This window comes from Dasypus novemcinctus, chromosome 12 (assembly GCF_030445035.2).
Source record: "Dasypus novemcinctus isolate mDasNov1 chromosome 12, mDasNov1.1.hap2, whole genome shotgun sequence".
Taxonomy (NCBI): domain Eukaryota; kingdom Metazoa; phylum Chordata; class Mammalia; order Cingulata; family Dasypodidae; genus Dasypus; species Dasypus novemcinctus.
The window spans coordinates 57,230,133-57,256,930 of NC_080684.1; the positions used below are offsets into that span (position 1 = coordinate 57,230,133).

Below are 26,798 nucleotides of genomic sequence, written 5' to 3' on the forward strand. Positions count from 1 at the left end.
AAGATTTCAGTATTTTAACAGATTCATTTAGCTATTAATGTCTTCAAATCACACTATAAATCCTCATGAGCTTTTGCTTTGTAATATGGCCATTTAACATAGTCATTGTCTCTTTTTAAGATAAGTTCAGTATTGTTACTCCATTAGTCTGTTTTGTGATTTATTTCAAATATTAAATGGATGTCTTCATTTTTCATTCATGACTATTTTATCCTGATATTTTAATAAAAATTTGATGGCAATTATCATCTATTAAAATGTACTCTTTCCCCTTCCTACGTATTTTTCCTTTTTACAGTAAATCCTACACCCTGACACCATCATTAAAAACACTTTATCAGTAATTATATTTGGACAGATCCCCATTTCTGAGCTCAGTTTCTTAAGTCTCTTTTTTTTTCCTCCCCCCTTTTCTCTTCCTTCCCCCACCCCTCTGTGTATGGTCTCTTAATCAACACTGAGCATTTTTAGACATAGAAGAGATTCTACCAATGCATTGTGGGTAAGTTCAAATTCACAAAGCTTATTTCTCTATTTCACTTTAACCATCCCATCACCCTGATGGTTTCATAGAATTTTTCAGTTGGAATACCAGTTATGTGTGGTATGATGCTGAAACAGAGGTCTCTTATCCAAATGTGAGACTGAATTCATCTTTATAGGATAGAGTATTTACAACAAGAAGGTCAGGAAAAATTAAACCAGAAGAAACTATAGCAGAGAAGATTAACTGTGACAAAACAGTTAACAATTCTGCCTCTCTTATCCTTAACTTTACTATTAAAAATGCAAACGAAAATATGTGCGTCTAGATTACTGTGAGGATTAGACTGGCAAATAGAAGTGAAAATACCATATAGTCATAAAATGACTTGTAAATATTGGGCACCATGAAAATTAAGGATTTTGTCATCTCACAATTTAAGAAAAAATTTGACAGGCAGAGCACTGGCTACCATATTAAGACCTGAGTAAAAGTGAGAGCTATGTATATTTAAAATATTTTCATTCCAAATTATTTACTATGAATGAGTTTCTGGCTTAGAAACACAAATTTTTTTTAAAAAATGTAAAACCTATTGAAAACTCCAAAACAAAGAGAAGAGCCAGGAAAGAATATCAATGATTTAATCAGATAGAATTCAGGTTTATCCCCAGCTTGTTTGCCTTTTATTCTTCATTTCAATTAGTTACATTTCTATCAGTTGTCACCAAGGTTGTGCATGCACTTGAAATGTTCACAAAAGGTCCACAATACAGGGGTTCATATTTAGGTTATTATTATATTCAGAATCCCAGGGGAACTAATAACAAGATTCTTAAAATATTGATTAAGCAAGATGATGAATCCTTATTACAGTTTCAACTATAACAGTTTTTAAAGACGAGTACAAGCTTCATTAGCCACAAAATTCACAAAAAAGTAATTGAAGAATATCTCTTTTATGCAAAATATACATTTAGGATCTCATTTGATTAATACTCTACTATATGCTGACATTGCTCCTTGATTATTTAATAAAAAAATAGTCTCATTGCAAGAATTTTATTTTTCATAATATTTATAAATGAGGTAACAATGACAAAAGAATTAAAATATGAATGTTAGCAAGTTTTTTTTTAAGCCATCAAGATTTTCCAGAAAGAAAGAAAAAGCACAACTGAAAATAAGTCAGTTTTGATAAGTAGGCACTAAAAATTTCACAACATAACTGACAAGCTAATAACATAAGTGACTTTTGAGAAATGATACAGTCAATGTTTGTGGATCCAACTAACAAAGAAATTAAGACAGACTTAGACTATGTCAATATCACTTCCTTGTATGATTCACAGCACAACCCCCTGAGGGCCCATAAGAAAGAATTCACAGAGCTGTGGGCCTTCACTGAAACTTGAGTGATGCTGACTATGAATTCGTCTTCCTTAGTTGCGGGACGGCCACAGCTGTTGACCCGTGCACACATGTTGGTATTCACAGTCTTTTCATGGACACTGGCAAGTCCAAAGGCAGACCACTCATACTGGGAGCACCAAGCGACTTCCAGTCACAGTTCTTTTATACACTTTAAATGTCTCATGAAGACGCAGGATCTCTTCCAAGTGCAACCTGGTCACATCAGGGCACATTCAGCAGCAGAAGTCTGTTTCCAGTACAGTCCTTGGTATGGCTAAATTCCACTGTCCCCTTTTCAGCAGTCAAAAATCCATGATAAATTCTGTACAACACTGCAGTCAATAACAGCAGCACCAGATAGCATATTAATTCCTTTACCATAAAGCTGTGTATAACTACAACTTTCTATACATGGTGTTATCAAAAGAATCGCAGCATCTCTAAATATCAGAAATGTACGACTGGATAAGCACATTGCTGTACAAGATCTCTGGCATGCAGGTTATGCTCTAGGACTTGGGGATGTAGAGTAAAATGTATGTGGCTAGGCCAATAATATAAATGGCAACTGTGTTCCTAGCAAAAAATAAACATGAAAATCAAGAACTGAACAACAGTCTCAAGGATCTTGAATGCCTTAGAAGTATTGTTCAACACTCAATATATATTATGGCATTTTTCCTTCCTCACCTGCCCAGTATACCAGACACACTATTACTCTTGCATTCATAGAGATGGGTAAACAGAATTTCTTCTGCTCACACTGAATATGACTCCCTGGGAATTTCACTGGATTGTAGTAATGAATACTGGTTACTAGGTAGTAGACACTGATACTACAGGAGGCAACCAAATGCAATGGTGAAACTGCTACTTAAATCTAGCTTATCAAAAAGGTTCACAGTACCGGTTAGTTTAGGTAGTCTCTAGGACATCATTAATTGATCACAAAGCAGGAGGATGCTCCAAATAGTAAAAAGAGTAGACACCCAGTACTAAAATCATGAATACCATATCAAGGGATAACTGTGCTTCCTAGAGACAGATGGCATATACAATTACAACAGGGAGGTATGACAGACAGACAGAAACAACACTCAGGACGAAGCACCTGATTAAACACTGCAGGAAAATCTAATTAATCCTGTGAGTCAGAAATTTAAGGCTGGTCAAAAAAGCCTCCTGTGAAACCAATGCTCTTTGATGTTTGCACAAATTGTAAAAATGAAAATAAAGGAAGGGGTTAAAAAAAGACATGAGAGCTTTGGGTGATACTTGGCACTCTGCCTCTGAAAAGGATGACAAATCCTGGGATTAAAAAAAAAAAAAAATGATTCTAGCACCAAGCAGCGGTTCCTTGCTAAACAATGCAAGCCTGGCTGGCAGTTACCTTTCTCTCATGTTTTGTGCCTTTCCCAAGCCATTAAGTAAGAGATCTGGCCTCAGCTTGCGTGTAACCAGTAATGACAACCTCTTTGCAGTTATCTGTGTGCAAACAACCAGAGACATTCAGAAGTCCAAATACAACATTTTTGAAGGAAAAAAAAAAAAAGTAAATCAATCAAGAAAAGTAAACTATTTAAATATTTCTTTCAAGGGTTAAGAGGAAAAAATGTCAAGGAGAAACTTGCCCTCCCCACATCACAATTCACCATGCAGAACAGTTGACCAGTGCTTTCATGTCAGCCGGATGGTTCAATGCAAGTACACATATCCCGAGCCATCCATGGTCCCCGAACTCTGCAACATTGCTTTCAGGTGATACCGACAAGATGGTCCATGCAAATGAGTTGACCAAAGTCATGTTGTGTACAATCAAGATAGGATCCCAGACATCTTCGGAATTTTTAGAGAGTCACAAGAAATGAAGGTCCAACGGAGTGGTTGGCATTTGGAAGCACACTGTTTTAAATATATCTCCCTGAAGATATGTTAATGTATTAGTGAACTGGCCAATATCTGACACTATCTGTCATTTTATTGCAAAAGGAGATAAGGGCAATTAATATGGAGAAGGAGTAGCACTACTTTAGATAATCTTTAAAACCAATGTAAGATTCATTAGCTACCCAAGTGGCATTTCTGACTTCAAATAGTAGTATCATGCAGGATTTATACTGAATTAATGGAGCCTGGAGTAATGCTACATTTTAATTATTTCCATATGGGGTAAACAGTACTTGAACTATTACAATTGAGTCGACTGATGCAGTTTGGTTTACAAGATAGATGGAATGGGAGATCGAGAGCGCCTCAGAGGACAAGGAGAGTTGTAGGGTGATGTTACTGGAGAGAGCCTCAGGGCATTGCCTGCCAAGCCCGCTATGTTGTTTAAGCTTCGGGATTTTTCATAGCCTTTTATGAAAAAATGCACAGACATCAGTTGAATTCAACCAGAAAATAGACAAAGACAAACAATAGCATGCAGGGCAATCAAAAGTGCTATTTTTGAGCTCAAAGAAGAATTTGTTCACAAAGAATCTAATATTGAGACAATTTATAACTAAAAAGTTGAAGTTCACTATAACTGCCATCTCAAGATATTAAACAAGCTATCACAAAGTACATTTGCTATATTTATAAATCTATTCTTTTCCAAATTATAGATAGTACTGCTTCGATTTTAGCATGTAGAATGCCAAAGCTCTTGTAAGAATGAGACAAAGCAACTTAAGTAAGATATAAACTTGGCTAAGGTTATTAAACTGAAGAATCTGCAACTGAAAAGAAATAAAGTGGGCTATTTTTCTCTTTTTTTACTATTAATTAAGGTAATAAAGCATGCTTAAACTATAAGTGGATCTCTTTTTTCAACACATTTAATCTTCCCGTTTTAGTCAGGATGACTCTTAAATAACGGCATTTGATGCCATTATGCAGGTGATGTGGAATGGAATGCCCATTTCTAATCCCTTAGATAAAAAAGTAAAGAAAAATAAAATAAAATGAATGCAGTATAGAGTCATAATTCAGTGAAATAAAGCTTGAAATCGATTACATGATGCTTTCAGCTGATTTCTTCCCCCCAAAGAAATTGAGAACAATTTGACCTTAATTCACCTTTCTATTATTTTTCATTCTAATCTTTTATTCATGATAGCCATAGGGTCATTGAATAAATGGCCTTCTCCCAGACTTTAGCTCAATGGTTTTCTTGAGCTACTCAAGAACACCATGATCAAGGTCACTTTTGTAAGGATTCATAAATTGCAGTATTTTTTTCTCAACAGCCAAACACAAAATCGACCCTTTTCATAAAAGGTACCAATACTTAAATGCTCTAATAAATAGAGACACAACAAAAATGAAATTAAGTAAAAGTAACAATAGTGAGATAAGTTTCTTCTAAAAAACCCTCTATCTTGTTATTGCAGTGTTGTTTTTTATTATAAAAGGTTAGAGGCAGTTAAATGAGGTAGGGAACACTCAGTATAGAGTTAGAACTTGAAGCATCCTAAAAACAGGGCAAACATTGACTGAAACAATAGTCACAGCTTTGGAAAAGATATATTCTGACATTGACATTGAAGAAATTTTCTAGAGCAGGGAAATGAAATTCTTTGTTGGAAAGCAAAGCCAAGCAAGTAGACGAAATTCTAGTGAGCTTCTTGTCTCCTTTAGACTGAGTGGCCATTAAGCCCTGATTAACCCTCAGTGTAGTTGATGACTATGTATGAAAGAAAATTGTCTTTTTTTCCCAAGTCCCTTCCAGCTACTTATTTTCATAATTCTATCTTTTCTTAGAACTTCTACAGAACAAGCTTTTGCTTTCTTTCCTCTTTCTGTGGAAAAGAAGAAGTAATTTATCTGATTATTTGATTTATTAGAATCAAGAGACTTGTTCCATATTTCACTCTGGAGAAAAGTCATTGTCTTAATATCTGCTGCTCCCTTGAGATTTAGTCTCTCTTTTTGATTCTCCTTGGAGTATTACAACTCCAAGACTATATGCAATCTCATGTTTTTTCTTCATTCCTCCTTGTGATAAACTCTGTCCCTTGGATATTAGATAAATTCAAGGCAAGAGGAGAGAGTAAGTTTATTTTATCTGTGGTATGGACCACATTCTACATTCCAGCTTTAATCTGGCAATAGAGCTATTATTAGAGTCCATTTTTGTCTTAAATCTGAGAGGGGAATGATGAACCCCCCTCCCCAAATACACACACACACACACGCACATACACTATCAGCAGACTAGATGTCTTCCTTGAAATTTTGTAGATGGATATTTATGGCATCCATTACCTATGGTAAATGTCTCTAAGACATAATCTCTGCTAATGAAAGAAATATCTACAATATGTCCTTTTAGTATTTTGAGCTATAAAAATTGGGTGTGATATATATTCCATTCTATTCAGTCAATGGAGGATGTCTCAAATAATTAAAAAAGAATTTCAGGTAATTGAAACATAGGTACCATCATGTGCCTGGAAGGCTAGTTATATTGTTCTTCTCTAAAGTGACTAAGACTAAAACTTTAGGAATTGTAGAAGGATTTATCTTAGCGACTGGAAACTGAGTGTGTGAATTAAAAAATAAGACATTGACTGGTTTTGATTAAAGGCAAATTGATGAATATACATAAAACAAAGCAAGTGTTAATATCTAAAACATCATCATTGTATCCCCCACAATGTCCATACTCCCTACAGGATCTCCAGAAAGACAGAAATCTGTTTGACAGTTTTATATGAATCATACTGATAATATGTAAATATTGATTACTATTCTAAATTTCAGTTCTTTTGCTGAATTATAGTCTTTAACATATATATTATCCAATGTGTTTATAGGTCCTTTTTATTTTTAATAGCTATAATTTTCATGTCTACTTGAAAAGGCTCCCCTTCTAATTTTGTAGCAAGTATTTAATTAGTGAAATTATGTTATTCATAAACATGTATTTTACTTTAATCTACAGGTTCATTTCCCATTAGAATATTTGATAAAAGTTTGCTTAAACAAGCTTTTCTTGAAATAGCTAAAAATGTCTTTCATTAGAATATACAATAATGAGCCTTGTTTGAACTAACTTCTAGATACTTAACATGCATTTTATATACTTCTTAAAAGTATATGCTTATTGTTTGCAAAATTGTAACTGCTTACCCATTTATTAGCCATGAATATGTTTTAGTTTATATAATATACTCTCCTAAAAATTACTGTGTAAATAAAACCATGTGTTCTAAATATTGGGAGTTCACTTTAAGGAATATTGACGTTTTCATAAAATATGTCAAACTATATTCATATTTGAAGATAAAAAGTACAATAGGAATCTGGTAATAGTTTTCATTTTATAGGGGAGAATGTTTTGAATTCTAATATTAAATTAGTAGAGAGACCAACTTGAAAATTAAAAAAGAAGTCATATATCTGAGTAGGAATAATAGGAGAAAAGTTTAACCTACATAAAAAGAAACAGGAAAAAACGAATGAATTCCTGATAGATTTACAAGGTAGCACACTAAAAAGTTTAGGTGAAGCCAGCCAGAAATGCTAGAAGACTAGGTAGAGAAAATACATAGCTGCAAAAGAGTTAAGCAAGAATGCAAAGAAATTGATTATGGTGAGAAATGACAAAATGCTCAGGGATGAGTTTTCAAAGATGCTCTCATTAATAAGAGAATTTTTATTTGTGAAGTAAGATTGCATGTGTAAAATTTCCATGCAAACTAAATATCTTATTAATTGCTTTGCTCATGAAATTGCAATTTTACAGTAAAATTTTACATTTACATAGTGCTTTGCAATAAACCTTTTTCTCCTCTGGAATTTCCTTTGACAGTTTAAAAATTCAAAAAACATCTAACATGGAAGAAAAAATCTAACAAAGTATAAAATATGTAAGCTTAGTATAAAAATATTATTTCTGATATGTCATTGAACGATGCTTAAAAATGTATGTAAATTTACCCACATATTACATATAAATATATATGTATGCATTCATATATCTACATGTATACAGTGAGTTAAGGTATCCAATGCACTAAAACAGCATATCTATATGAATTATTATTATTGTCATTGTTATTTAACGTAAGTACATATATTTTTGCTTAATTACTATGAAATAGTTATAATAATCTTCACAAAATATTTTTAAATATTTTAAATTTTTCTAACATTCAAATTCAATTGTAAAAGAGTAAACAATTAAGTAAGTCCTAAGATGAATGAAAACACATTTCGTTTCAAGGTCTATATGGAAAGAATGAAAATAATTGGAATGGAGAATTATTTAAAATACTGCACATTTAAGAAATTTAAAAAAATTGAGTTTGGTCTACTCTTTTGGTACTCATACTTGTGGAGACACAGAAGGACAATATGAAGTGATCAAAAGAGATGAAAGAGAAGTACAATATGGGTAATGAGATGTTTCACAAAAAGAAGGCATCATAGGATAAGTATTTTAGACCTAAAATGGTAACGAATTCAGCAGAGAGCAACTACAATCAATGGAAAATAAGCCTAATATTTTAAAATTCAGTTGCACTATAAATGAATGTTTTGGATTTTTTAAAAATCAAATTTCGTAAACAACCTTAAGAACTCATAATAGTTATTTTCCTATTCTGTCAATAAACAGAAAAAATAATGAATACTGTAAAGCAACTGAAACAGTCAAAGAAGAGGGTACTCAGGCATACTTGTATTTTGACAAATGTGGGTTTTAAGTATCAAGAAGCTATTTTTAAGGGGGGAAAAAGGAATCCATTTGTACTGAAGTTTGTAAAAGTTTACCAAAACAAAAAACAAATAAACAGGAAATAGTGAGAGATAATGGCACAAACTAAGTTTAAGAAGCTAAGAGAACCAGGCAATGACAGAGTAGAGATTCAGTACTGTCATATTCTTTAACAAAGATGCCTGCTCAACAAAATTTTTTCATTCCACAAATATTTACTGAGCATCTTCTATGTGTCATGTACTCTTAAGGGCCTGTTGAAAAGTATTGATAAATTAAAATAATTTATTGTTTCTTGAAGAGAAATTCTATTTTCCAAGTACATGAGTAGTTTTTCAGGTGATTAGATGTACTATTATAAATGGGCAACAAACTTGTATATTTGCATACCTTGTGACATTCATATAAACTGTTGGAAAAACTGCCCTGGTACTGAATAAGAGACTTACTTAGAGTAATTTAATGCTTTGCTCTAAAAATTAAAAAACACCTTAAAATCATTTTATAACTATGTTACTCAGCAAACATATGCGTAGAACCACCTAGTGATGCTTAGAGTTTTATTAGTTGCAGAAAAAAAAAACTTTTAAAGACTTCTCAGTTCATCCCCTTAAAAAATTGACTGAGTGATTTAATTTTAAATATTCCATCACAGTTCTGCCCATAGACAAATGGCAAACCAAAAGAGAACAAAAGAAAAAAAAATGAGGAAAAGGAGGGTGAAATGCCTTTCAGATATGACAATCAAGTAAAATGTTATGATGTGTACTTAGGAATGTTTATAATGAGAGAAGATGCACTGCAAAGAGCAAGAGAGCACTATGTGCAGTCTTTCCTAGAAAATGATGAATGAGCATTTTACATCACTCCATATATTTGTGGCACTTAATTGCTAAATCACCTGTTATGATCTGATTAAATGCATGCCTACCTTTCCTGATCCCTCCATCAGAAGCACACGTGTAATCACCTGTTGTCAGTAGAAAACATGTTTCCCCTCTTCTGTTTTTGTCTCTGGTACTAGAGCGTCTGATGGGGAGCCTTTCTGGGGGTGATAATGGTGGCTCACTTCCTGTACTGTCGTCCCCTGATAACACTGGTCACACCACCATGCCCATTGACAGACAGCGATGGATGAGGAAATGACAAAGTACAAAAAGTTTACATAGAATGTCCACAGTCCAACTGCTCAATATATAAAACACAATAATCACATCATGCACTAAGGATATGGAAAGAATTTTCATCACTCATCACAAAAGTTTACATGGAGCAGAACGGAAATGTGTTGAAAGGAAGAGATTTGCTCTTTGAGAAATTTCAATTCCATTTTGGATTTTACTTTATTAGGAAATTGACTTTCACAAAACCAATATGAACTTAAAGTAAGTGTGATAATGAAATAGCACACAAATTAAAATCACACACATGTTGACATTTTTATCTACTGTGACTAGGAAACTTTAAAAGCAGAGTCCATTTAAGGAAAAACTCAAATAAGTATTTGTCTTTGTAGTTCTTTCAGGATACATGTAGTTTTATTCTCTCCTAAAAGTAATTTCCCCCCAAAATTACTGGTAAAACTAATTCCAAAGCACAGAAACTTCATGTCCACGTACTCATTTTGAAGCTGCAAAATATTTATTAGCACAATGGAGCAAGATCAGCTTCTCTACACGTCCTTGAAACAACTATCTGGTTGTTTTATGTGCCAGCCAAAGGCTTTCATGTCCTATTGGCCTAAATACTACTTTGTTATAACAACATTTCCCAGTCTGGGAGTGTGTCTCTTTATTCATCCCTGCCCTTCAGAAGGGCACAGCTACTCTGAGAACAATCTAATGAGAGCAGCAAAACCAACTAAATTCTGCCTTTCTTAAAGATATTCTGGACATAGCAGTTTTCAGGTATTTACTTACAACTTGCAGAACAATCTACAAAATGAATATAATGGCTATGAACAAAATCTTTAAACAGCAGTTTCAGCTCCAGCTCCTTTCTTCCCTCCCCTCCCCCCCAACCATTTAACCTATAAAACCTTCTGTAATCTAAAGGGGAACCTATCAAAATGTCACTTGGCTTTTTTTGTTTATTGGTATTATTTCTGAATTGTGAGAAATTATTCACATAGTATCATCATGTCCTTTTTCTACATGAAAAAGATTAACATATCTAAATGACAGGGAATGTATATGCCTTAAATTTTAATGGTAGGCTAAATCTAATTAAATTATTTAGTATACAAAATATTTCATCTGTACTAGACATAACAGACTAAAGATGGCACTACTGACTGATTTGCTTTGGCAAATTGAATATCAATTTACAATCAGTCAATTCTAGATTATCTGTGATAATAGAGAGCAAGCAGCAGTGATCCAACTAATCTCAAAAGGCAAATTATCCAAAATTCCAATCTGGGAGGCAGCAATGCCCAAAGCATTGTGCATAAGAAAAGAAATTCACAGAGGAATTTAACATTGCTATATCGATTATCCAAAGCAAAATATCTATCTCCTAAATAATGGTAGGAGAGTTACGTTACATGGCATCTTGCCTCACCATACAAGATATATTGAGATGCCCTACCAAACTTAAGAATAGTGAAAATTAACCAATGTTCCAGAATATTACTAGTGAAGAGCTTTGTTACAGGAAGGACTATTTTCCATATCACCTCTTTTGTGTTTAGGCCTTTGCAATGTAAGCATCCATTCTTCTTAAATAACTGCTTCTTGTGAATTATATTGAGTTGCTTGCCATCATGTGGTAGAGGTAAAGCTGAGACAAACACACCAAGCCAGATGATATGGAGATCAACATTTTGAGGATGAAGTATGAAACATGGCCGATATCATACCATCACATCGTGCAGGAGAACAAACATCAGTACAAAAGCAACAAACAGGCAAAAGAAAATATTGGCACCATCAGCAAAGGGTATTCCCACTAAAGCAGAAAGACTCTATAGACCAGCTATGCAGATTTCTATTTGGAGTTCATTTATAAATACTACAGACTAGCCTTCTACAAGCCTGACACACACAGAAATATATTATGAAGGGCTATGGCTGATAATTCATGAACAGTTGCAGAAAATGAGAACGGCTGCCTTCTACTCAAGGGGCATACTGGTCTATAAAGTATTTAATGACATGCATTTGAAATCGTGCCTTACCTGATCTGTTATGGTCCAAAAGTCGATTGTCTTTGCTCAGACACGTGTCGCCCTGTGTGCTATTGCAGGCCATATTTAACTCTGTCTTGCAAAAGGTAGGTGAGCATGCCTGAGGGGCAGGAGGGATGTGCTTCTTTCTTTTTCTTGGAAGTTTCTGCTTCGCCATTGCCAAGGAGTAATACATTCCAAAATTGTTGACAATGACAGGCACTGGCATGGCTATCGTCAACACTCCAGCCAGAGCACACAGGGCTCCCACAAGCATCCCTGACCATGTTTGGGGGTACATATCCCCATAGCCCAGAGTAGTCATGGTGACCACAGCCCACCAGAACCCAATGGGAATGTTTTTGAATTGAGTGTGCTCACTAGCCGAAGGGTCGTTAGGTTGAGCTCCTACTCTCTCCGCATAGTAGATCATGGTAGCAAATATCAAAACTCCTAGAGCCAGGAAGATTATCAGCAGCAAAAATTCATTAGTACTAGCTCGAAGAGTGTGTCCAAGCACCCTCAGACCTACAAAATGCCGGGTGAGCTTGAAGATTCTCAGGATCCTCACGAATCTTACCACCCTGAGGAAGCCAAGCACATCTTTAGCAGCTTTGGATGAGAGCCCACTGAGTCCCACCTCTAAGTAGAAGGGTAGGATGGCCACAAAGTCAATGATATTCAAGAGATTTTTGATGAATTCAAGTTTATTGGGGGAAAAAACAATACGGACTAAAAATTCAAAGGTAAACCACACCACACACACTCCTTCTACATACGTCAAGGCAGGATCTGTTTCGATTTCATACTGTAGAACGACACTTGTGCCATTGATGACTGGTTCTGTCTTGTTTTTAACGATATTGAATGCTTCATGTGTCTCCAGGCAAAAGGTAGTGATTGAAACCAGGATGAAGAATAAAGAAGCAAAAGCAATAAACTGTGGGGAGAAAAAGAAATAAAAAAAAAAAAAAGAGAGAGAATGATCTGAACCATAGCATACTTTGATCAGAATCTAAGAGTATCAACCCCTGTAGATGAAAAAGAACAAAAGCATATTTGGAGATGCACTTGGAATGTTACTCAAGTAAAAGAAGAGCTGTGTGTGTAACATTAATTAGAGTTGTCAATGGAATGAGTTTCAAATTCTGTTTTCAGCTTACATAGATAAAAGCTTGCTTTATGCTGAAAAGTAATTTCTTGATTCTTTTCTCCAAGAAATATCTGTGAAGAGAAAATAGATATCACTCCAAAAGAATGCTTGAGGGAAATGGACTGAGCCAAGAAATTTTAGACAATGGTTCTAGTTCTTATTTATGATTTTAGAAATTTTCAAGTTAGATTAATTTTCACACCTATAAATATCAAGTTCATTCCATAATCATGGGAATTTGAAAGCCACCAAAATGAATTCTAAATGGGGAAAAAAAGTTTAATTGTAGGTTTATACTTATAAAGTGTTCAGTATATCATGAGTTATGAATATTAAAAAAACCCTTGAAAGATGTATTAGCATGCATATCAAATAAATTTAAGGTGGAGACTTGTCCAAAAAATCAAATCCTGGAAGAAAGGGCAGGCAGCAAAACTAAGGAGAGAGAAACAGAGTTTATGGAACAATCTGAAAGACAATTTTCATCTTCTATTGAAACAGAACTTGAAAATGTTTGAGTAACATGCTAGAAAGTTGTAGTTTTATTCAACTCCATTTTTCATTACTTCAGTCAATGACATGAATACACACATACATACCGAGACAGAATAATATCTCACTTGTAGAGTGCTTACAAATATCACTCTTAAAGCAGTTTATATAACTTCTGTTAGCTCCCATAACAACAGTACTGTAACCCCATTTTACAGTTCAGAATATGAGGCACAGAAAGGTTAAGTCACTTTCCCAAGGTCACAGAATATAAAGTCACTGTCATAAAACTCAAAACTGACAACTTTAGCTCCAGGGTCTGTTCTCTTACATACCTGACTCTCAGATGTATAATATGAATATGTCAAAAACTATTTATCTAGGTTGGAATCACATACTTCTTAATATTAAAGATCTGAAAACCTGAAATCCAGCTATCTGAGTGAATGGTCCTGTTGCAGCCAGAGCTAGAGGCTTTTGAAAAAGCCAGCAGATTCCTAGTGCATGAAAATAATGCTCTCAAATTTAGCATGGTTAATGAGCTCCAAGAGACTGTTCCTTGAATGTCTAGACAAATGAATTATTCAGGAGGAGGAGGTTGTAGGTCAAGTGGAGAGAGGTTCTTATTTGGAAACAAAAAGGTGTATCCAAAACTTCAAGTTATTAATATCCCAAAACACCTACTCCTCAACCACACAATTAAGAAGAGCCAGGTTTCAAAAAGAGATTGAAACCATCTCCTTTATTCCCTGGTTGAATTTTAACCCACCAAATTTGTAAGGAATATACGAAAGGCTTAAAAGAAACTGTGATCATCTGTCTTAAATAACTACCCTAAATCGTGGAACTGTTTCTGTGCAGTGTACCAGTTAGTATTATCATCCATATAGTATTATAAAGCATGTCATTTATAATACATAATACATGGCTTTGACTTGCTTTCCCTTGGACATTGGGAGAACCAATTGCCCTTCCAACTCCCAAATCTTCCAACTATACCCTTGGTTTTAACATTATGATCTGACCATTAACTTTCTCTGACAGACAGAGAGATTAGCATTTTTTTTTACTCAACTTTCTCATTGCACAAATAAATACACAATTCTTTTTCAACTACTATAACACTAATTACCACTCAAACACAGTATATACTTTATAAGATGAGAACTTCTGAAGTATCAACTATCTTTGACTTATAAATTACATAGAAATCTGCTTATAATTTTATCTATAGATTTCAGTGTCATGTTTGTCTCTGTATATACCTAACTCCTCCCCTTGCTCCCATTTCCTACCCTCCCCAATATCCCCACCTAGTATCCAGAATTCCAGAAATTCAGACTAATTGTCATAAGTTTTAGTGAGCAAATTCTACCAATGAGACAGTTAGAGAGTATAAAGTCCTTGAAATAAACTGCAAGTTCCTCAGTCAGCTTTTCTCCAGCTAACTTTGCAATCTCAAATTCTCTACCTCCATTTATGAAGTGAATTGAGCAGGACTCCTCCAGCACTACTCTTTGTTTTTTGTTTTTTTTTAATGATTTGCCACATCATTGCCATAACCTTTTATTTATTTTTATTTTTTATTATACTTTTTCATTTTTTAAAAAAAGATGCTTAGATTACATAAATGTTACATAAAAAATTCAGGGACTTCCCATATGCCCCGCTCCCTGCACTACTCTTTCAAAGTCAGTCCTAACTTGCCTTGCCACCTCCCACAACAAAAACAGTCTTTGATGCCTGTCAATATAAACCCTTGTGAACTTTTCCAATTAGGCCTTCCTTCTTCCCTCCCTCCTTTCCTTCCTTCCTCCCTTCCCTCCCCCTTCCTTCCTTCCTATTCTCCCTCCCTCCTTACTTTCTTCCTTTCTTCTTTCTTTCATTCAATAGATATGTATTAGGTGGCTTTCCATGTTAGGCTACAGAGCTAGCAGTTAACAATACATAACCCTTATCTTTGAAGAACTCACAATCTGCTAAGGATACTGTCATTAAAAAAAACAACCATACAAAAATTATATAATTACTATTGTGATAAAGCAACAAGAGAAATATATAGAATGCTTTGAAGGGATCAAAAAAAGAGGGATTTAGACATAGGGAGTCATAGAAACTTCTGATAAAATATCATTGGACTGAAATTTGGAGGGCTAATAGAAGTTAACCTAGTGGAAGGGGGGTATATCACACAGTAGGAGGCTTTAACAAAAACACCTGAATTTTTCCTATCTCAGTTTCTCAGTCAATAGAGTGACTGCAACACCAAAGGAGAGGGAGGTCTTCCTAATCTGCCTCTGTTGCACAAATTGTGACATAGAAATTCCAATCTAGCATAGAGACTCTACCTTTTTAAAGGTTAACCTATTTTTCTGAAGAAGTTTTAACCACCCAGAAATATTACCTGGATCTAAAAATGAGGCCATAAGGTGACAAAGCAATTTAATCCCTGGTAGTGCTTCTTTGGACTTATTAACTTATTAGGAGACCAATAGAATATACTTGCCCATTGTTTGAGATGAAATGAAAATAGACAATCTATGTTAAAGTAGTCTTTATTTAAAGGATCATTCAAATGTTAAAAATCACTATCATGTATGTTTTATCATACTATTAAAATATAATTATCACCTCAATAAAAACTAATGGAAACTGATGTTATGTTCATTGAAAGTGTTATTATGTCATGGACAAAAGGTCAACAGAGTCTTAAGAAACTGCATCAGAGGTTAGAATTTAAATAATATGAAGCATTTTGTATTTGGATACCACTTAAATTACCCATCCATATTTCCCGAAGAGGAGTAGGTTTTAAAGAATACACCAGAGGAGCTTATATAAATGCAAATTCCTTTCCCCAATGTGAAACATCAAATATAGATTGTCTTGTGTGGATAAAGTAGGAATATGCATTGCATTTAACAAGCTTCCTAGGTGATTGTTATACACACAACAGTTTAAAAACCACTGTTACCGTGTGGATTTTCAACTGATTGAAAACACAAGTCACTAAATGAATTGGGGCAGGTCTTTATTTAAAAGCATTTCTATACTCTTAAAAGAATCTTCCTAAAACCTTAGTAAAAATAAGTCACTACTCTCTAAGTAATGGAATGTGTGTGTCTTTGTGTGTATTTTAACATAATCCTGACTTCACAAGAATGTGAAGTTGAGCAAATGAGAAAACTCCCTCCGTGGCCACTACAGCAGAATTTTAGGATAACTTAGAAAATATTTAATTTTAAGATGTTGCTTAAACAAGGTATGCTATGTTGGCCCAATTCACAGAACTATCTATCATTCTGGGCAGTTTCAGCATGGAACTATCCTGCTAATATATAGACTTGAATGCCTAAAGAGTAGACCTTTTCTCTATTAGTCCAGTTTAGCTACAAAGAGTGCCCAATAGTCTTCTTTTTTTTTTTTTAATCAGCAACCATACTGATTGACATTACATAGAGGATGTTACACCAGTCTATGTCAATGCAAACATTTCAAGTAGATCTCCAGATATGTGTAATGAGCAGAGAGAAAGGGGAAAGAAGAGAATGCTTTTATGTTTCCACATTTTCCCCTTTCTTGTTAGCATTAAATAAATTAAACTGAACTTTGTAACTGCCTTGCAAATGCCAGAACTTTCAAAACATAATGGAGATCAGACTAATTAAATATCCTTTCTTTGCACTCTCCAAGCCCAAAAACATTTCTTCTGTAGTACTTTCACACCCTTTTGTTCCTGATTCCACATGTTCATAGTTGCTCAAAGAGAGGAATTTAGTCATTCTAACTCAAAGCCAAGGATAGGTCCTGATGAAAGACAAGGAGAAGGTACTCAGTACCTTTTGTGAAATTAGTAGAATAACAAATTTTTAAAATATATTTATTCATTATGTAAAAATTTATTTAGCCCCAACACAGAATCTATATTCTAAAAACCACTTCTTTCTCTTAATAATTCACAAATTAGGACCCTTGAATGACATTTCAAATCTTAAACGGAGGTGGAGGGGCAAACTTGGAAAATAATGAAAGCTAACTCTAATTTTTTTTTAATTTTTAATTTCTAAAATTTTAATAAAAGTCACTAACATCATTTAATATTTGAAAATTAACATTACAGGCAAATTTTTAAGATATCTAAAATAGAACTCTGAGGAATTTCAATTTTTACAATTCCACATAAACTGCATTGGTTTTTATTTTGTCTTCCAAGGTCTTTGTATATTTTCTGAATGGGATTGCTTTGCTACTATCATACACATGTTGATTTTCACCTTTACATAATGAAGTAAAGGTATGAGGAAAGCAAAAGCTTCCTATAGTAAAGTATCAGAAGCACATGGGAACCCCAGATCCATTATTTCCACTTTTACAAATTTTCTTGGAAAGGCAGGGCAAGATGACATCTGAGTAAGTACACCATCGTCATCTCTCTTACAAAAGACCAGCTGTGTGGTGACAGAGTCCTACCAGAGCAGGCTGTTTTGTGAACCTGCAGGGCAGGAGGTGTCTGGACATCAATCTTGCGAGACTACAGCAGAATTGGTGTTGCTCAAGGTAGAACTGCGGGTTTCTAACACTGAACTCAGAAGCCGTGGTAAAGTAAATCCCTTCCCCCTAGGGCTAAGAGCCTCAGCATTCACTGAGAACTGCCAGTCATGGGGCGGGGTTTCCAAGCCCTGTGTTCCCCAAACACATGAACCCCAAGCCTGTGTCCCCTGAACACCCGTGGTCCATGTTTCACAGACCTACATATCCCAAGTCCACATTCTCCCAAGCCTCTGTTTCCTGAGCCCAGCACTCCCAGAAATCTGGCATTGCCCTACACCTCCGATCATGGACTAACTCTGGGAGTGGGAGAGTTTAGGTGGGAGGTGCAGAGGGACCAAGGAGTGAAGGTTCAATTTTCTGGTCCCCCCCCTTTTATTGAGTTTGGAGGAGCATATCACCCGACTTGGGGGGAGCCTAGGAAGAGAGAAGAGGCGAATCTAGTGAAAGAGCCCAATTTACCTAAATGCCCAGGGATGGGAAACTTGGTCTGGGAGAAGGTGGAGTCAGAAAATTAACTAGCCCGCTTGTAGCACAGCTAAGGGAGAGGGACAGTAGGAGGTGCTTTACAGGCTTCCAATAGCATATTTAGGGTTTCTGGCAAGGGGTGGGTGCTCTCTCTCAAGAAATTGAGTCATTATTTTCTCAGGTGAGTTGTTTCCCAGGGACCCATTTGAATTTCCTATAGGCACCCTCATGCAGCCTTCTTGCTGTCTGTCTTGGAAGAGAGGGCAGTGAGGAAGGTAGAAAGGGGGAAGATCAGTCTCCTAAGCAGTTTATTCAATTGCAGAGAAAATTCTCTGCCTGAGGCCTTGTCTGGTCTTTTTTGTTGATTTGTTTTCTTGTTTTTTCTTCCTCTTTATTCCCCCCCCATGACCCTTTTTTTTTCTTTTTTTTTTTTCTCTCCCTTATCTTTTTCTTGCTCTGCTTTATTTTTCTTCTGTCATTCCTTTTCCTTTTTTTTTTCCTTTTTTCTTTTTTTATATTAGTGCTGCAGGCAACATTTCTTATTTGTTGTGCTTCCTCATCCTCAATTTTCTCTTTTCTGTGTGTACTGATTTTAGCTACCAATGCTATCCCCTTTCCTTTACATCATTCTCTCCTCCATCATTTATTGTTTCTCTAACATTCCACCTCTCTCTGTTTAGCCCACAATATTTCTGACTTTTTATCTCTAATACCTCTAATCTGTTTTCTATCGTTTATTCATTCTTTTATATTATTGTCCTCTCTTTTCTTTTTCCCTCTCTCCTGACCACACTGTCCTTTTAATTCATAGTATATTCCTCCCCATATTCAGTTTAATATCTCATTATAATTACTCCACTTTTTTATGGTTATAACTATGCACAGCTTCCATGAGTTCTATATCTATTCTCCTAGATCTCACATGGTTCTTCTGCTAACATTCAATATCAACACTACTTTATATTTTTCTTTTCTTACCCCTTTTGCTTTCTCTTCTCCTAATATTTTCTTTCAAGGGAACTCATCCAACAATGAGGAAATAGAATAAGAAAAAAAAAGTGACAAAAAGAAGACTTAACATGCACACAAAAACAAAAACTAATTAAACCCCAAGACCACATGAAGAAGATAATCAACAGAATAAACCCAACAAGATAAAATGATGACCAGACAGCAACAAAAAACTACAGACCACACCAATAATCAGGAAAACATGACCCAATCCAATGAACAAACTAAAAACCAGGAAGAGAAGTGGAACATCGAACAAGTAATTAAAGCTCTCAAAACATGTATCATGGACCAATTCAGGGAAGTGAAGGAAGAGATTAAGTATGTTAAGAAAACACTTGGAGCACATACAGAAGAAATTGTGATCATGCACAAAAAGATCACAGAGATGATGGAGATCAATAGCACAATCCAAGGAATCAAAAATACAGTCTCAGCAAATAACAGCTGATTTGAAGAGGCAGAGGAAAGAATTAGTGATGTGGAAGACAGTATATCTGAAATCAAACAGATAGTAGAACTGATCGATAAAAAGATAGAAGAAATCCAGCAGGGATTTAGGGACCAGAATGACAATGCAAAATGCACAAACATATGCATTATAGGCATCCCAGAAGGAGAAGAGAAGGGAAAGGGGACAGAAGGGGTGATGGAGGAAATAATGGTCGAAAACTTCCCAAACCTATTGAGGGAGCTGCATGTACATGTCCAGGAAGCACAATGCACCCCAAAAAGCATAAATTCCAATAGGCCTACCGCAAGACATATTCTTGTCAAATTATCCAGTGCACAAAACAAAGAAAAAATTCTAAAAGCAGCAAGAGAAAAGAGAACCATCATGTACAAGGGAGGCTCCATAAGAGTAAGTGCTGATCTCTCATCTGAAACCATGGAGGCAAGAAGGCAGTGATATGACATAGTCAAGGTACTAAAAGAAAATAATTTTCAACCAAGAACTCTCTATCCAGCAAAGCTAGCATTCAAAAATGATGGCGAGTTCAAAATATTCACAGATAAACAGAAACTAAGAGAGTATGCCAACAAGAAACCTGCCCTTCAAAAATACTAAAGGGAGTTCTGCAGGAGGAAAGAAACAAACAGGAGAGACAGAGTTGGAAGAGAATGTAAGAACAACTAAAACTGCAAAAAAAGAAAAAAAATCAAACAACATAAGACAAACAAAAATGCAAGGAAAATATGGCTAATATAAGTAATTTCTTGAAAGTAATAACACTAAACATCAATGGATTAAACTCACCTGTTAAGAGACACAGATTGGAGGACTGGATAAAGAATATGACCCATCTACATGTTGTCTACAAGAAACTCATCTTAGACCCAGGGATTCATGGAGATTGAAAGTGAATGGCTGGAAAACAATCTTACAGGCAAACAATAACCAAAAAAGGACAGGTGTAGCTTCATTAATATCAGACAAAATAGACTTTAAATGCAAAACTGTTGTGATAGACAAAGATGCACACTACATATTAGTGAAAGGGATAATTTTTCAAGAGGAAAGAACAATCATAAACATTTATGCCCCTAAAAGGGCACTTCCGAATATGTGAGGCAAACACTGGAGAAACTAAATGAAGGAATAGATGTCTCTACAATTACAGTGGGGGACTTTAGCACATCACTGTAAACATTGGACAGAACATCTCAAAAAAGAATCAATAAAGAAACAAAGACTTTGAACAATATATTAGAGGATCTGGACCTAATAGACATATACAGAACATTACACCCAGATACAGCAGTATATACATTTTTTCTCAAGCCCACATGGATCGTTCTCCAAGACAGACCATATGCTAGGCCACAAAGAAAGTCTCGATGAATTCAGAAAGATCGAAATCATATAAACTAATTTCTCTGACCACAGTGGAATGAAGCTGGAAATCTGCAAGGGCCAGAGGCCCAGATCTGGCACCAAGATATGGAAGTTAAACAACACACTCTTAGAAAAACAGTGGGTCAAGGAGGAAATCTCAACAGAAATCAATAACTACCTTGAAACTAATGAAAATGATAACACAACATATAAAACTTATGGGATGCAGAAAAAACTGTACTGAGAGAGAAATTGATAGCCATAAATTCATACATTAAAAAAGAAGGAAGAGCTAAAATTGAAGAAATAACTGAACAATTGGAGGAATTAGTAAAAAAACAACTAACCCCAAAGAAAGAAACAATAAAGATCAGAACAGAACTACATGAAATAGAAAATAGGAAAGCACTCAAAAAATAAGCAAAACAAAGAGCTGGTTCTTTGAGAAGAGCAATAAAATTGACAAACCCTTAGCTAAACTAACAAAGAAAGAAAGAGAGAAGATGGAAATACACAAAATAAGAAATGAGAAGGGTGATATCACCACTGACCCCACTAAAATAAAGACTATCATAAGAGGATGCTTTGAAAACTGTATTCCAATTAGAAAGACAATTTAGAGGAAATGGACAGATTCCTAGAAACACATAAGCAGCTATATTGACAAAAGAAGAAATCGATGATCTCAACAAACCAATCACAAGTAAAGAGTTAGAATCAGTCATTAAAAACCTCCCAACTAAGAGGAGCCCTGGGCAAGATGGCTTCACAGGAGAATTCTATCAAACATTCCAGAAAGGAATAACATCAATTTTGCTTAAACTCTTCCAAAAAATTGAAATAGAAGGAAAATTGCCTAATTCATTTTATGATGCCAACATTACCCTAATACCAAAGCCAAACAAAGACATCATAAGAAATGTAAATTAGCAACCAATCTCTCTAATGAACCTAGATGTGAAAATCCTCAACAAAATATATGTTAATTGTATTCAACAACACATTAAACAAATTTTACACCACGACAAAGTGGGCTTCATTCCTGGTATGCAAGGATGGTTCAACATAAGAAAATCAATTAATGTAATATACCACATAAGCAGGTTGAAGGGGAAAAATCATATGATCATATCTATAGATGCAGAAAAAGCATTTCACAAAATACAGCACCCTTTCTTGATAAAAACACGGCAAAAGATAGGAACAGAAGAAAGCTTTCTAAACATAATAAAGGTTATATATGAAAAACCCACAGCTAACATCATTTACAATGGTGAAATCCTAAAATCTTTCCCTCTAAGATCAGAAAGAAGGCAAGGATGCCCACTATCACCCCTTCTATTTAACATTGTGTTATAAGTACTTGCTCAAGCACTGAGGCAATACCTAGATATAAAAGGAATCCAAATTGGAAAGGACGAAGTCAAAATTTCACTATTTGCTGATGACATGATCCTATACATAGAAAGCCCTGAGAAGTCTACAATGAAGCTTCTAGAATTTATATATGAGTTCAGTAAAGTCACAGGGTATAAGATAAATGCACAAAAATCAGTAGCATTTCTGTATACCGATGATGAACAATCTGAGGAGGAAATCAAGAAACAAGTACCATTTACAATAGTAAATTAAAAAATCAAATACCTAGAAATAAATTTAACCAAAGATGTAAAAGACTTATACACAGAAATCTACACAAAACTGTTCAAGGAAATCAAAGAAGACCTAAAGAAATGGAAGAATATTCCCTGTTCATGGATAGGAAGACCTAATATTATTAAGATGTCTATCCTACCAAAACTGATCTACAGATTCAATGCAATCCCAATAAAAATCAACACAGCATTTTTTAATGAACTAGAAAAACTAACTATGAAATTTATTTGGAAAGGAAAGAGGCCCTGAATAGCCAAAGACATATTGAAAAAGAAAAATGAAACTGGAGGAATCATACTACCAGACATCAATAGATACTACAAAGCTACAGTATGAAAACGGCATGGTATTGGCACAAAGATAGACACACTGACCAAAGGAACCAAATTGAGAGTTCTGATATAGATCCTCATATATGCAGTCATCTGATATTTGACAAGGCCACCAAGCCCACTCAACTGGGAGAGAATGGTCTTTTCAACAAATGATGTCTAGAGAATTGGATATCAATATGCAAAAGAAGGAAAGAGGATTACCATCTCACACCTTATACAAAAATCAACTCGAGATGGATCAAAGACCTAAATGTAAGAGCCAAGACCGTAAAGACCTTGGAAAACAATGTAGGGAAGCATCTATAGGATCTTGTAACAGGAAATGGCCTCACGAACTTCACAAAGCATGAGCAGCAAAAGAACAAATAGATAAATGGGACTTCCTCAAAATTAAAGCCTTTTGCACCTCAAAGGAGTTTGTCATGAAAGTGAAAAGAGAGCCTACACAATGGGAGAAAATATTTGGTAATCATATACCTGATAGGAGACTTATATCCTGTATATAAAAAGAACTCTTATATCTTGAAAATAAAAAGACAAACCACCCATTTAGAAAATGGGGAAAAGATTTGAACAGATACTTCTCCAAAGAAGAAATACAAATGGCTAAAAAGCACATGAAAATGTGCTCAAATATCACTAGCTATTAGGGAAATGCAAATCAAAACGACAATGAGATACCATCTTACTCCCATAAGACTGGCAGCTATCAAAAAAAACAGAAGACTACAAGTGCTGGAGACGATGTGGAGGAATGGGAACACTCATCCGCTGCTGGTGGGAATGCAGAGGATCCAGCCATTCTGGAGGACTGTTTGACAGTTTCTCAAAAAGTTAGCTATAGATTTGCCATATGACCCAGCAATTCCACTCCTGGGTATATACCCAGAAGATCTGAAAAGAAGGACCCAAACCGTTATATGCACATCAATGTTCATAGCAACATTATACACTATTGCCAAAAGCTGGAGTCAACCCAATGCCCATCATGGATGAATGGATAAATTGTGGTACATACATACAATGGAATACTACTCAGCTATAAGAAGGAATACAGTACAAACATATGTGATAACAAGGATGAATATTGAGGACCTTATGTTGAATGAAACAAGCCAGGCATTGAAGGATAAATACTACATGACCTCTCTGATATGAAACAAGTAAACCAAGCTGTCTCAGAGAGCTAAAGACTGGAAGATAGGCTTAAAGGAATCGGGGGGGGGGGGGGGTGGACAGGGAGGGGGGAGGTTGTGAGCTGATGCCTACATGGGTAAAGTCTATGACAAGCTGGAGGTAAGTATTTGTACAGGGAAGGGATAAGATGGGGGCATAGGGATACCTTTGGGTAGGGTTTTGTGGGCTTGAGGAGAGCTAGGGTTGGGAGGATGGGTCAGATGACCCAAGGAATTGGGGGGAGAGCTGGGGGGAACCATTGCATACAGGACAATGTCAGGTATATGGTTGAAACTATACTGTTGGGAAAACTCTTTAGAAAATATAATAAGGAAGGATCACATGTTTAAGGTGTTTAAGGAGGGGGCATCTGGTACAGGGGCAAGCTTCTAGGAAGTATGTGAGTTCTCATTTTATCATAGTGTGTTATATCATTGGGTGGAGACCCATACAATGAGTGTGAAGGTGTATCCACTCCTGGGGACACCTGATGTTCCCAAAGAGAGGGAATTGTGTCTCTCGAGAGGATCACTGGCTCCCAATTAGTTAGGGCAGTCTAGTATGTCAAGCTCTCAGCATTGTTGCAGTATCTATAAATCTGGTTCCTCAAGTTGTGAAGATTGAGTGTCACCATGTGCCCTGAGGGGAGGGGAGGAGAGGTATAGCATGGATGGAAGCAGGGAACTGGGGGGCAATGGAAGTGCTCCACAAGATCATGCAATGATGGGCATGTCAACTTACATCTAAAGTGTATAAAAGTCTGTAAACTGAAATGTAAACTATAATATAAAACATAAGGAAACTAAAAATTTAGAAATAAGTACAGTCTAAAATATAAACAATAATACAAACCAAAATAGAACCATGTTTGAAAGCTATGTTTCAAAATTTGTACATCAGCAGCAGCAATGCGAATATGTAAAGAGCTCATTGCTGGGGCAAGAGGAAAAGGGTTTGATATTGGATATCTGGGAATTCCCTATATCGTGTATGTGAATTACTGTGATTGAAAACTTTTTTGAAGACAAAATTAAAAATGAGAAGGAAAAAAAAGGGTGTAGACACTGAGGAAGAAATAAAAGTTCCTTGCCACTGCACATACAGAGCAACACCTATTACAGTGATGAAAGGCAAAATGTTAGAAACAAAGCTTTATAATATTTTTCATTTTATTAATACACCAATTTATTTTTACTTTATTTTAGTATTTCTAAATTGCTATGTATTCTCTTTCTAAACTTAAACCCATCACTCTATTTTAATTTCCTATTAATTGAATTTGGCAATATATTAGGATTCATTGTTGAAGAAGTTTTGGACCACAGAGAGGTTCAACTATGGCAGGTAAGGAACTCTGGTGTGGGGTGTTATTGATGGGGGACACATGGGTAGGGGGGGGAGTTCTCCAGGGCATGTATATAGGGAACATAAATATGTTAGGATATATCTGAGGTATTTTTATAGTAGTTACAGTTACAAACGTCAACTGAAGGAGTGCTGAGTTCCCACCCAGGGGAGCTCTGTCACATTCCCCAATGGAACACAATAATCCCCCAAGTGCAATGGCAAAGATCAACTAGGAAGGATGGTCCAAATAATGAACCCTTGATACTGATGACTATGCTTAGGAGCCTGTGTGCCTGAAATATGAACTAGGTCTAGAGCTGGAGGGTGCCTAAGAGTTACCTCCTGAAAGCCTCCATGTTGCTCAAATGTGGCCTCTCTCTATGCCAAACTCAGTATGTAAATGCATTACCGTCCCCACAAATGTGGGACATGACTCCTGGAGATGAGCATCCCTAGCACGGAGGGATTACTACCAATCACTAATTGGAGAAGCAACCAGAAAGAGACCTCGAATAAAAGGGTCAACTCAGACCAGCAGAATATCTCAGCCTACATGTTGGATCAAGTGTTAAAAGCTGCTCTTCGACCTTGAATAAAAGGGGGAAATGGCAAAGACAAATGAGTTGATATGGCTAAGAGTCTTCCAAAAAGAGTAGGGAAGTAATCAGAGGAGTCGCGCTTACACACACCTCAGCAGGACCCCAGAAAAAAACAAAGTAGATAAAATCCTAGGTACTGGTTCTCCTGAAGGCTACAGAGATCCATAGGATATATAGTCATGGCAGATGGATTTGGAGCTCTGTGCCAAGTCAGAGGGCCCTATTTTGGAGTTTGTCCTCCTGAGTATGATGGAGTTGGACTCAGATGTGATTTTTCTACACATGCCTTTTCTGTCACTTTTACTGAACCTGTGGTTGGTGCTAGGGATGGTCCATACTCCGGAGACTTGAATCTCTGGACTGCCCATGTGCCAGCTGGGCCCTGAGCCTCAGCAGAGTGGCAACTCCTA

At 35.7% G+C, this 26,798-nt stretch overlaps 1 protein-coding gene across 3 annotated transcripts in view; it reads right to left on the minus strand.

Moving 5' to 3' along the window:
• Positions 1 to 1,114: 1,114 nt before the first annotated feature.
• Positions 1,115 to 26,798, minus strand: part of KCNC2 (potassium voltage-gated channel subfamily C member 2) — a 195,620-nt gene continuing 169,936 nt past the window's right edge. The window contains exons 3-5 of one of the 3 annotated variants that reach the window (XM_004462030.4): positions 11,779 to 12,706; positions 9,532 to 9,696; positions 1,115 to 4,252 (exon numbers count right to left, since the gene is read on the minus strand). In XM_004462030.4, the coding sequence (XP_004462087.1) occupies positions 4,116 to 4,252; positions 9,532 to 9,696; positions 11,779 to 12,706 (1,230 nt within the window). In that variant the 3' untranslated portion in view covers positions 1,115 to 4,115. The remainder of the gene's footprint in view (positions 4,253 to 9,531; positions 9,697 to 11,778; positions 12,707 to 26,798) is intronic. The other 2 variants (XM_058308438.1, XM_004462031.4) reach the window with 2 other exon arrangements.